Raw genomic sequence first — 13,542 nt, forward strand, 5'->3', positions numbered from 1 at the left:
AGTTTCCTTTGGTACTATAAAATTTCTCCTCTCTTCCTCTCTTTCTCACGCCACTAACACGTAGCGCACACTTCGGTCTTCTTTGAGGCACAGTGCGTCACCCCAAGGCCATGAACAGTTCACAGCAACACCCCTCCCCCTTTACGCTGCCAGGCACGACACTGACCATCATGTGACCGGCGGGTGACTTGGTGACTGACGGGTGATCACGTGACTGAGTGCATGATGAATTGCATGGTGACTGACGGGTGACCATGTAACTGACGGGTGATTTGCATGATGACTGACGTGTAACTTGGTGACTGACGGGTGATCACGTGACTGAGTGCATGGTGAATTGCATGGTGACTGACGGGTGACCATATAACTGACGGGTGATTTGCATGGTGACTGACGTGTAACTTGGTGACTGACGGGTGACCACATGACTGAGTGCATGGTGAATTGCATGGTGACTGACGGGCGACCATGTAACTGACGGGTGATTTGCATGGTGACTGACGTGTAACTTGGTGACTGACGGGTGACCACGTGACTGACGGATATCACATGACTGACCACGACCACAATTAAAACGCCAAAAATTAAATATAAAAAAATCCTGCAGGCTATATATTGCAGCCTATATATTCCTTACACGTTAAATGGTTCACTTCACGCAAAAGGATTCTGTATTATATATTATAAATTCCACTAAAACACGTAAACATAATAAATCATCTTATAAATAACCTCAATAGCTTCTGCAGCGCTGAAGTAAATCATTATAAAAAATCTGTCAGTCAATTTTGATATACATCTGAACAAAAAATATACATAACTATTATTTTTTCATATACTGAAGGTAACGTCAGTCTTGGTGAGGTGTCCATCTTGGGATTAAAGTGTAAAATTTCCCGTAAACCTTATTGAATACATCAGTAGCAAGGGGAAGGGGAAGTGTTAATGCCTTTAATTATATCATTGAAGGAAATTAAGTCATTGTTTTGGCTCATGGACACAAGGACCGTAGAGGAGTGTATAGTGTTGGCCTTCCCCGCGGTGGTGAAAGGAGGCTCGGGGTGCTGGCCAAGCCTATTCCCGCCGCCCTGCCGCTGCTCACCTGTCCGCCGCCCGCCCCGCCCCGCCCCGCCCCGCCGCCTATACACGGTGAGGAAACGTCAGAGAACTTGGCCGTGTCGGTAACGTTTATCCGCCCTTAAAGTCCACCTGTGCTGCCGTGCCCGAGTCTAGGTCACCTGGAGGATAATTAACACCCAAAGTCTTACCTCCGCCCCCCGCCGCGCCCCGTACCACCCCCTGGGGCTCTAAAATGAGGTGTGCCCCTGAGGATCGTCTGCACTGAGAGCCACAGCATCCCTGACCCAAGAGAAAAAGGTAGGTGGTTGCGTTGCATCATCTCATTAACGATATAAAGCAGATAAATTCCCTGCCTTTGATACTTAAAAACATTACATTATTTTCAGTTAAAGCTCAGTAACGCCCATAAACCTTTTAATATGCTGAGAGATAGAGAGTGCGTGCTGGGCTGTCTCCTCGTCTCCATTATATCCTGATTTGGACGTCTCCCTCTGAACACCTGCTGAATAAAGACGAATTAAAAGAAAAACTAGATGAATATTTGTGTTTCTAGTAATTGAGATAAATGTTTAACCGCCCTGACCCACTAATTAAGCCCAGGTCACTCGGGTACAAGTCCGTGGGTGACTGTGTGTACCCAGCCAACCCATCACCCAAAAGTAGGTTGCCCGCGTACCCAAATAGCCAGGCTGGAAAAGGGAGAGCTGAGGTGGGTGGCTGTTTTCATGTAGTCAGCTGGTGGCTCAGTTTTCATGTACTCATCTTGGTGGCTCAGTTTTCATGCACTCATCTTGGTGGCTCAGTTTTCATGCACTCATCTTGGTGGCTCAGTTTTCATGCACTCATCTTGGTGGCTCAGTTTTCATGCACTCATCTTGGTGGCTCAGTTTTCATGTACTCATCTTGATGGCTCAGTTTTCATGCACTCATCTTGGTGGCTGTTTTCATGTACTCATCTTGGTGGCTCAGTTTTCATGCACTCATCTTGGTGGCTCAGTTTTCATGCACTCATCTGCTCAGTTCAGTTTCGTGCACTTCATCTGGTGGCTGTTTTCATGTACTCATCTTGGTGGCTCAGTTTTCATGCACTCATCTTGGTGGCTCAGTTTTCGTGCACTCATCTTGGTGGCTGTTTCCATGTACTCATCTTGGTGGCTCAGTTTTCCCGTACTCATCTTGGTGGCTCAGTTTTCATGCACTCATCTTGGTGGCTCAGTTTTCATGCACTCATCTTGGTGGCTCAGTTTTCATGCACTCATCTTGGTGGCTCAGTTTTCATGCACTCATCTTGGTGGCTCAGTTTTCATGCACTCATCTTGGTGGCTCAGTTTTCATGCACTCATCTTGATGGCTCAGTTTTTATGCAGTCATCTGGTGGCTCAGTTTTCATGCACTCATCTTGGTGGCTGTTTTCATGCGCTCATCTTGGTGGCTCAGTTTTCTTGTACTCACCTTGGTGGCTCAGTTTTCTTGTACTCATCTTGGTGGCTCAGTTCTCTTGCACTCATCTTGGTGGCTCTTATCATGTATTCATCTTGTTGGCTCTTCATTTACTAATCTTATTGGCTCACCTGGTATGCCCACACCCACCTGGCACTATTAAAGATGCCAGGTGTGTGTAGGGGGTAAGAGGAAAGGGAGAGAAACACCTCTATACCAATAAGAGCTGTGTTAGATTGCAGTATTTGAACTAAAAGAATTATTGAAAGGGACTGGAAGAGGTGAATCACATAGCTAGTAACTAAGGACTGGTAGTAATTATTATGGCCTTATGAAGTGAATTAGAAAGTACCTTAGAACTTGTAATTATAGCTTTATGAGGTGAAGGCATACTAGAACAGGTTAACCAGACAGTAACTAAACTTGTTGATGCTTTATGAAGTGAAAGGTAAAATGGAACAGGTGAATCGGACAGTAACTAAAAGCTTGTAATTGTAGCCTTGTGAAGTGAATGGCAAGGTAGATCAGTTTATTGAAGTGAATGGTCTAGTCCCATGAGGCAGCAGTGATGTGCATGTTGTGTTTGAAGGTCAGTGTGGAGACAGTGCTTGTACAGGTGTTTGGAGGGAGGCAGGTGTATGTACATGTAATGAGGTTCGAGGAGCTCAGTAAATCTTTGCGAGATGGCTGAACAGATTACCATAAGTATTCATGTAGCTTATTTTCATCTTTATGTACCTGATATTTGTCCTCAATATATCTTGATGAAATTTTGATGTTCTTTTCTGATTGTATTTATTCAGTCCATATTTTCATGCATTAAAACTACTCTTACAAATAAGTGTAGTGTACCTGCATGTCTTGGATATTATACTTTGTTGAAAACAAATCTGAGTACTTGCCTAAGTCCATATATGTTATATTATAGACATGTTAGCATATGTACATGTAAGGAAAGCTCTGCTCCCTTGGTCATGTGTCACTGACTTTTTGTTTACTCACCTGGTAAGGCCACACCCACCTGCCAGGTCCCAGTAAGTTGAAAATGATCACGATATTAGTTTTGGGTAGATTCATTGCTATTTCCTCAGTGGTTTTACCCTTGAGAAACAGAAGAATTATAAAGTTGAACCCAAATACAGTCATTAAATACATATTAGCCCTGATGCATACAAAAAAATTGGAATGCAAATACAGATACACCACTCAGATTGTAATGATTTAGATTAATGAGCATTGATTAAGACCAGCAAATTAACCCAAATCCAGTCATTAACATATTACCCTACTTTTGTCTTGCCATGGAGCATAACAAGAAAAGGAATAAAGAAAAGAATGTGACCCTCAGATTTTCACTAATTCAGACTAACGAGTATTGATTAGCATTTCAACTTTGCATCAAGCTATGGGTGACACCTTGACTGTAACCAACCTTTTCCCTTCCTCAGCAAGTGTCACCATGGCCAAGAGCATCACCAAGGAAGGGGACAATCTGGATGGGCTGGAGGGAGAATTGCTGGCTCTCCACACCTCAGAGAACTCAGAAAATTACATCATTGTTGACATCGGAGCTAACCTCACCAACAAGAAGTTCACAAGGGACCTAGACTCCGTGGTGGGCAGAGCTAGAGATGCAGGTGTGTGGTTGTCATGAGCTGTTGTTCAAATATCAGTTAAAGCATCAAATTAGGAAAGACTGGACAGTTATAGATCTTGAGACAGGACCATGACTGTAGCTCAAACTACTACAACTAGGTAAATACACAACCACCTTTTACTTAGTTAATTTAATTCTTATCAGGTGTATTTAGAGAAAAATGTTACCAAATAATTCAGTAGGCAGGCAGCTGTGGATATGAGAGGTATTCTTAATTCTTAAGCTACGAGTATTCGGTCCTTCTAAGCTCAGCTACTCCAACACTGTCACTCTGATCATGTTTATTCTGGTCTCATTAGATTCAACTGACCTTGAATTTGACAAGGATAAGTTGCAAATCTGGGAGCAGGAGAGGTGGGAATGTGGGTGAGGGTGCATTAGCTTTGAGTTTCCTGATAGTTCCAGATACCCAGACTTTTGGGGATATTGCCGGATGCAAAAAATACTCTGGTGATCAACAGAAATATCCAATTTCAGCACAGTAGAGCTTGTTCAGTTACGTCCAGTACTTTCGGAGATAAAAAGAAAAAAAAATTGTGATGTTTCTTCTCTGTAGACTGAAATGTTTTCACATAACTTTTGTATATCTTGACAGCTGGCGTAGGACTGACTAATAGGAAGGTGGCGAGGCAGACAATGGCGCCAATGCATTGGTTCGATTCCGGTGCTGGGAAACATTCATTATTGCTATTACGTATTATTATTATTATTATTATTGTTATCATCATCATCATTGTCATGGGTGTTGTGTGTTGTGTGTTGCAGGAGTTCACAAGATCATGGTAACGGGCACGACAGTACAGAGCAGCAAGGAAGCACTCCGCCTGACTCGCCTCTTCCCTGAGACTCTGTACTCAACTGCAGGTCAGGCTCAGGATGCATATTTGTCTTAATGTTACTAAATTGCCATTGGGCAGATACTTGTAATAGGATTAATGATTTGTTAATTGCATAGTCAGAATCATCCTAAACTTGTTTTTTTGTTTTGCTACTTTGGTTAGAAAGCAGGACTCAGATTTAACATGTGGGATTACTCGAAGTGTTAAAATTACATTGAATTGATATGATTATGTAGAATGAGTTCACACTTGTAGGGTTATGAAATAGTTCCATGTAATATACTCTTGGTCAGAATTTAGTGTTTTTTTGGAGAGAGAGAAAGGCATTATCATTATATACTTTTTTATATTATTTCACTTGATTCTATATGCCAACCGTAAGATGAGTAGCTTAAAATTTTAGTGTTACAAAAATTGAATTGATGATGTAATTTGGTATGTGCTGTTTCACACTGTATGGTTTTTGTGGATGATAAACCCCACACATGAGGCCCTGGTGTATTTAACTTTGCAGGTGAACATAGGCAATAAGTGATATGATTCCTGGTTAGGTACATGAACACAGCATGTTGGGGATGTGCCTGTAATGTTTTCTTCTTGGCTGCTGTTGGAGGCTGCTGAGCTAATCTAGATTATTGAATTTAATGCATAAGCTAGTGGCCTGATTATATAATTATTTGTTAATGCAAGTTTTGACTAACATTTTTTCACTTCGTAACTATTTCATACCTAATTCATTCTGAAGAAATTTTATGAATAAGAGAAACAAATTTGATGAGCACAAACTGCATGCTATTGAGTGATTTGAAATCATTGGACATTCAACTCTTAAAATTTACTGTTACTAATTCATATCAATTTTTAGTGCATGTTCAGCATTATTCTAATACATGCCATGGCATTGGTGTGAGAAAGAGGGGGAGAGAATTAAGGCAAGCATTGTTGTAAGGGCACATATCACCCCCACCAAAGCACTCTCACCATCAAGATATACTTCAATGCAGCTTCTTTCATACAGTGTGTTATGTGGTTTATTCTTCAAACATTTATAAAATCTAGAAAGCGGTTGGAATATACTTAGTTTGAGATACGAAGAAGGAGTGTTAACCAGTATTTAAGTTTCCGTTTCTCATGTGCCCATACCACCATGCCTGCCTCAAGTTTGTTCATGCTTTTTGCTCATTCCTTTTAGTGCACCTCGCCAACCCTAACATTTTTTCTTACACGCCACTTTAGTAGAGGTAGAGGGAAGAAGGAAGAAGTTATTGAAGGAGGGGCAGTGAGGTAGATGAAGAGGGAGCAAAATAGAAGCAGCCAGGGCAGTGGGAAGTTAAGGTAGGTGGAACACTTGCATTTCTTAATTTGCACTCTGCACTCAAATGTCTCAGTTTGTGAAGCACTGATACACATAGAATATTTTTCACTATTGCAATGTTTAATGTAACTGTGTGCTTGTTTTTCTTTCCTGTTTATACTGTCCTTTATTTTAAGGTTTTCAGGTGTTGTCTGAAGTCATTTATTGTTCACCTTGACTCAGAGGAACAAAGCTTGCATTTCTTGACATCTTTGTTGTCTTTGTCTTCTTCAATTATCTCTTCCCTAAGTGGGTGATGGTGACAACTGCACGTTTTCATCTTTGCTCATCTGCTTGTGTCACTAAAGCCTTGTTGCTGTCTGAAACTTGTGTGGAAAAAGTGGCCATTGCAAGTCTCCTGCTCTCCATGTTCATTGAATTGCTCTGCAAGATCACCATCTCCCTCTCCACCACTTTTGCACAGAAAAATTCCATTAATCCAAATTTCACTGATCTGAAAATACCAATAGTCCTAATTCTTTAAGGCAGGAAATTATAATCTGCAGGTACTCAGTGTTTATCTAACATACAGATTTATGGTTATTTGGACTGCCATCTAATAAAAAGTCTGAATAATGTGCTGACTTGAATGAACCGTGGTGGGTATAATACTTTTTAGATTAATGGACCTTTACTGTTTTCATGTAGAAAAAAATAGTAATGAGTCCTGAAAGGTACTGTTTGTCTCAGATCCTAATGACCTGTGAGAGCAGTGTCTTGGACAGTGCAGTTTTGTCCATAGTTGTTAGAAGTGTCAGTACAGCAGTATATGTTTGCACAGAGTAGTCATCTTTTTTTTTCTTTTTTTTTTTTTTTTTCACTTTTTTTCCTCTTTTTCCTTTCCTTTCTGACTGAAAAACAAATATTAAAGATGATGCTTTTGATGATGTGTAAATTTTAAAGTAAAAGATGAAAAAATAGTTTTAAAGGTATATTATAAGGTTTTAATATTATTTATGTGTCAATTGTGTAATAATCATCCATCAAGAACCAAAGAATACCATTTAGTTTTGTTAGTCTGCCTGACTTTAAAGCCTCATATTCATATATGAACTGCAGTCTCTTCATGCCCATCGTTTACTTTATATAAAATCACTAACACCAAAGTCTTTTCCCTTACTTAATCTTAAAGAATCCCAATAAGGTTATATTTCATCCATCACCTCCAGGTGTGTACAACAATCATAAAATCATGGGATGGGGAAGGGAATGAGGAGACAGACTAACTAACAGACAACCAAGCTGTGGTGGCTGTAGCTGTACTAAGTGACTGGACTTTAATCGAAACTTCTCCCCCCAAGACACTCAGCTTGAGGTCTTCCAGAGAGTGAGTGAAGGAGAAGGTAGGTCTAGACTGCGGCTCCTTGGCTGGGGGGGCTGGGGCCCACTGGGGCCATATATATACAGAATAAAGGGCCAAGAGATCTGAGATTCAGCAAAGGAAAAATACAATTTTTTTATTAATACTTAACAAAAGAAAAAGAAAATCATTAAAATTAAGGGATTTGCTGGAGTGGTTTTTATACAGACCTAATGAGTGTAGGACTGTAGGTAGTCTCCGTTGTCATGGGTTATGGTTGTGTGTTGGGGGGTGCATGGACAAGGATCATGTATGAAAAGTGGGTAGCAACCAGAAAAGTTTGGGAACCACTGGTCTAGATAGTACCATTTTATGCCTCTTTTTTTATTTTTTTATTTTTTTATATTTTTTTAGAGGCAGCATACAGGAGCAGGAATTATAAGTATAATTTTTAGGTAAAACATCAAACTAGAAGGCACTGTGTCACATTGGCAACCAGGAGATGCTCTACTTATTGCAATCCTGTGATTGTGATTTAAACTGATACATTAACTGTTTTGAGTTTATTGCGTGTTTTCTTATTAGTTTTATATTCAATGACAGGGTTTGGGCAGTGGTGTATGAATGTATAGTGCGGCTCATTTCACTGGGTGACTTTTCCTCCATGATTTTGCTTAAGATTCAGACCTCATCTTTTTATGCAGTTATTAAAAAATTATGTAATGGAGATAAAAAGTATGCTTGTTTAATTTTCATAGATATTTGTACATCATTGCCAAATATCTTTAGTTTTGATATCTTTCTATCCACTTCATTTAATAGAATCAAATTTTCTCAGGTCTCTATGGCCTGCACCTTGAAGAAACCCCTCTTTATACACGAACGAGATGCCCACAAGGAGGTGCTGGAAATTCTGGTGAAGTACAGGGGGCGCCTTCCTGCTGTTGTCATCCACTGCTTCACCGGTGACGCCTCCCAAGCCGCCGCATACCTCAAGGAGGGCTGCTACATAGGACTCACAGGTGGGGCTCCATTAATCCTTTCACTGTGTGGCGAGGGAGGCAACTGTCCCCCCAGGCGCACTCGGTCGGCCCAACGGGGGGTCTCTTTTAACCTCTGTATCTCACAAACTATTCATCACAGCTAAAAACCAAAAACACTATTGGAAAGAGGAGGCCCATATCTATAGGATTTGGTTATGTATGCCTCTCCTGCAAACATACATGCATGTTCAGGGGGTGTTGCCTGTGAACACTTGTCTGTGCATGTGCGACGGTCAGCTATATTGAGGCAACTGCGGACATCTCTTCTTGAGGTGCTGGCAAGGTAGTATTGCCAACTGCAAAATTTACAACTATGTGGTCAAAGAATCAGTCAGTTGATAGGTGAAGCTATGCAAAAATGCTGCTTTATTGGACAAGAACATCCACCAGTTACTCGTCTGTAGATTTTCCGTACTAGGCTGATATGATATGATATCCACCAAATTTAGTGGAAAACCCACTGAATTGGCAATGCTGTGGGGTGAGAAATATTGTTGGAACACTCTTATATGCGGGAGATTTGAGTGCGACTGGAGCTCACAGCAAGCGTTTAGCACCACCAGCAAATGCGCCACCACTTGCTGCGAGCGTTTAGCAGTTAAAGGGTTAAGACTGCCATGAGAACAGCACAATGTCACACCCTGGGGCTCTTCTTGTTTGGGATTGTCTAAAGTAAATGTGACATCCTTGGTGAATTATTTACATTTTCTTCTTTTTTTCACATTCTTCAGGTATTTAATGATTTAAGGAAGATTTACATTAACGATTCCCAACCTGAATTTTTTGAGACAACTCCAATTTTGTGCCTCAAGCCATGACTGTGAACTCATTGATCAGATGGTAGTTACACATTATTTTCCCTTCATTGCAATGTTGCTCAAATCTGAAAAAAGAGTCACTTTAATCCTAATAACCATTATAATTGTCATCTTAAGTTTCAAAATAGAAAGAGAAAAACAAACTTCCACTTCTAATCTATCCATCTATATTTCCAAGGCCCTCTCTCCTCAAGGGAAATATCCTCTAAGCTCAGGCAATTACTTGTGTATCTCTGCATATTGACATTCAATAGTTAAAACTGTAGCTCTTGATTTCTCTCTGTCCATTGATTAAAATCATATTATTGCCAGGTTAAGTCTGGGATTAATTCCATAATATTGTCAGGTGAAATATGGGATTCATTTCATGTTATTTTCAGGCTATGTATGGAAAGACAAGTCCGAGGACGGTGTGCGGCGCATCCTGGAGGACGGCATAGTTCCCCTGGACCGCCTCCTGGTGGAGACCGACTCCCCTTTCATGTACCCCAACACTAGAGCCTCCAAGCTTCCTCCCTATGTCAAAGAAGCTCTCACGGAAAGGTAATTTTTCATCTGAAAAGAAGCTTAAATGTAACTCATTTTATTCTGAAGTGATTCTGAGTTAAGTGAAAATATTAATTATAAAAAGCATAAGGCAAGTGTAACCAGTTCTATAATAAGCCACCTGGATGTAGAAAGCATCACTTCTTTTACTACACTACATCAAAACATAATTTTTTTCCTTCTGCATTAGCTTTATAATACTGTTGTAGAACTACTTTTGTACTAATCTATTCTTTATATGGTAAAGATACACCAGGAATAAAAGCTTCCAGTTGACTAAGAACTTTCTAAATTGTGTGTGACTTTTCCTACCGTCAAGACTTATTTATATTCATTCAATCTGTGTTTCAGATCTTTGACGTTTCTTCACCGTTACTGCACCTTTCAACGAAATGAACCGTGCTCTTTGCCGGTAACCATCGAGATGATCGCCGCTTACATGAAGAAGAAGTCCGATCAGGTGGCTCTTCAAACGACATTTAATGCCTTAAAGGTATTTGGGTTAACCACTTGAATTAAGATATTAAAATTTGATAAGTTCTGTACTGAAGCATATTTTATGTACTCCAAGTCTTGGGATGTTGTTCAGTGTTTTTATTGTTGGTTTTTAATCATAATGAAAAGTAGTTGAAATTTTATGCTTTGAAGTCGTTTCATATTAATGATATTTCATCTTGTCATATAGATGCATTTTCCTTAGTTATAATGCAGAATTATATTCAGCTTTGTGGTTTTTGCCCAGAAAAACCATCTTGTGCTGCAGCAAAGCAATGCTTCTGCTGCGACAGTGAATTTACTCATAATTATGTAACCTGGTAGCTTGTGCTGAGTCAGTAATGATGTTTTTATTAGATGCATATTTTTGGTTCAGAAAAACTGTTGTGAAGGTAAGATATATAAATGATATAGTGTTGAGTTTTCAGTACAGTAAGTTACCGTTTTGAGTGAAAAGAAATATTAAAGGAAACCTTATTTATTATATGGTGCTTCCTTGGCTGTAGTAATGAATTGTTGATTGTTGTAATAGACATCCAGCCACAATTTTGTCCTGAGGGCCAGTAATGCAAGATTGTGGTGGCCAGTAATGAAGTGATACCGTGCTCTGTACACTAATTGTGCTTGTGTTGCTTGATGGCAGATCAATTAACCTAAAGATAGTGGCTGTTTCATTGCAAGGGTTGTGGTTCATGTGGCAGGCCAAGGCTCAGACCACACCCGGGAGTGTTCTAGCTCCACTTGTGATGGTGGATATTATTGTTGTCTGAGATGTTTGGAAAGAAGAGGTCCAACTAATTACTATTCATTAATCATAAAAGTCACTTCTGTGGAAACTGCTACCCATCATTTGTTGTTCAAAAAGTTATGTATTGTGCTATCGACATAGACTTAATTTTGGTTGCACTTTGGTCATAAATACTAAATCAAAAATTAATAACTTATTCCATTTGGAAACACATCTCCCAGAACTGTCTCTCAAGTGTATTTTTTTTTTCCCCTTTTTGGTTTTCTCAGGAAAAGCACTAGTGAAATTTTCATAACTAACTTTTCTTCATCACATTATATATATATATATATATATATATATATATATATATATATATATATATATATATATATATATATATATATATATATATATATATATATATATATATATATATATATATATATATATATATATATATATATATATATATATATATATATATATATATATATATATATATATATATATATATATATATATATATATATATATATATATATATATATATATATATATATATATATATATATATATATATATATATATATATATATATATATATATATATATATATATATATATATATATATATATATATACATATATTTGCTTATCTTGTTCAAGAAATGGAAGAGCTAAAAAGTTTAAATGAGTTGTAGTTCTTCTAACCCAGACTGTTAATACAAGAATGCAGTCACTGTTCCTTTACTGAATCTCGGTTAATGAATGGAGAACATAATAAACAGATATGAGTAATTTGCTATCTTGATACTCTAATAGAATCATAAAAAAAATCATTTTTGAAGAATTTACATTACCTTTAAACACCATCCCTCAAATTGGACTACAACCTTGAAAATACAACTTGTCAAAAAGGTGATTTCTCAGGGGTTAGCTGTTATATATTGACAACAGGTCAAAAGATTGACTACCTTGAACCTTATTCCATACCCAACTTTAGCAAGGTATGCCAAGAAGGGTTTTGCCCCCTCACTCAAATTCATGTGCAGCTGTATGTTCCTTTGTTGCTGTAATGAGTGTGTGCATGTGTATGTGTGTTTATGAAAACATAGTAGCACAGGCACACTAAGAATGCAGCCACTCAGAAAACTTGTAAATTGTGGCTTCAAGCTCCATAGTTATGGCAAGTAAAAACTAAAAATTGTTAAGACTGAAAAGTTTACACTATGGGAAGAACATTTTCCACTAGCGAGTATTATACTCCTGGGCATCTCATTAGAATGTGTCCCTCAGATTAGAGATGAGCCTCATCATATCAGTGGTTCTTGATACTTAGTTATCAAGAAACAGCAGTCATGGCAGTCACCTTTCAAGACTGATGTACTGTAAGTAAGATTTAAAACTTGTTAAATCAGAGAGGGAGAGTATTATTTGGGCTGAATGATGTGAGGCCGGTGGTTTGTGATCCGTCCTAGGGGACAGGGAGGCCCTCAACCCAGAGCCAGTTAAAGGCAGTATTTATAATTTAATTCAATGATATCCAGTTAAAAACATGATTTTAATGCTGATAAACTTTTATGTATATTTGTTTGATTAAGTGTTCACCCCAAGAACAGATGTCATGATTAAGAAGAAATAGGGATTAAAATCATAAGTTAATAAAAAGAAGCAAAGTTTCATTCACTTGAAAACATGTAATGGGAAGCTTTAGGAAGCTGTTTTTTCCAGACATATAAAAAAATAATCTGATTATCTCTAGTAATGTTATTCAAAAATATTTTTAAAAATAAGCTTCACATATTGATGATACAACAGATGTGATACTAATGGTGCTTCGTGTGTGTTGCCGTGCATTGGGTAAATTAATATCAGTTGTGTTTTCAGTGCCTTTAGGAAATCTTTCTGCAGTATTACAGTTGAGAACTTTGTACTGTAAATGGTGATATGTAAATACTTTGTAATAGATGATCCTGAAATGCTTTTAAAACAGGAAATCTGCAGCAGGTCCGTTTCTCTCTAGCAAAGCTATGATGTTTGTGCGTTTTGAGGGGTTACTCCTTTACGAAACACAACTCTAGTCCTTGTTTACCTAAGATATTTTTTTATTTCACCCATCATCAGGAGACACTCGTCTCTGTGTGCCTTCACAATGTTGTGTGGCCTTTCCTGGTGTCTTGTGCTCTCGTCCTCACTCACCCGAGCATCTAGATGTTCCCAAGGTGATCTGCAAACTTGGG

At 38.5% G+C, this 13,542-nt stretch overlaps 1 protein-coding gene across 1 annotated transcript; it reads left to right on the top strand.

Annotated features, from left to right (window-relative positions):
• The first annotated feature begins 1,127 nt into the window (after positions 1–1,127).
• LOC126986930 (3'-5' ssDNA/RNA exonuclease TatD-like) lies at positions 1,128–11,757 on the top strand. The gene is given in 9 exon segments (XM_050843450.1): positions 1,128–1,377; positions 3,969–4,157; positions 4,943–5,041; positions 6,115–6,116; positions 7,540–7,638; positions 7,641–7,697; positions 8,509–8,692; positions 9,912–10,074; positions 10,429–11,757. Coding segments are annotated over 8 exon segments (945 nt in total). The 5' UTR covers positions 1,128–1,377; positions 3,969–3,979; the 3' UTR covers positions 10,592–11,757.
• Positions 11,758–13,542: the final 1,785 nt, after the last annotated feature.

The sequence above is a fragment of the Eriocheir sinensis genome, chromosome 63 (assembly GCF_024679095.1).
Source record: "Eriocheir sinensis breed Jianghai 21 chromosome 63, ASM2467909v1, whole genome shotgun sequence".
NCBI classification, from domain to species: Eukaryota; Metazoa; Arthropoda; class Malacostraca; order Decapoda; family Varunidae; genus Eriocheir; species Eriocheir sinensis.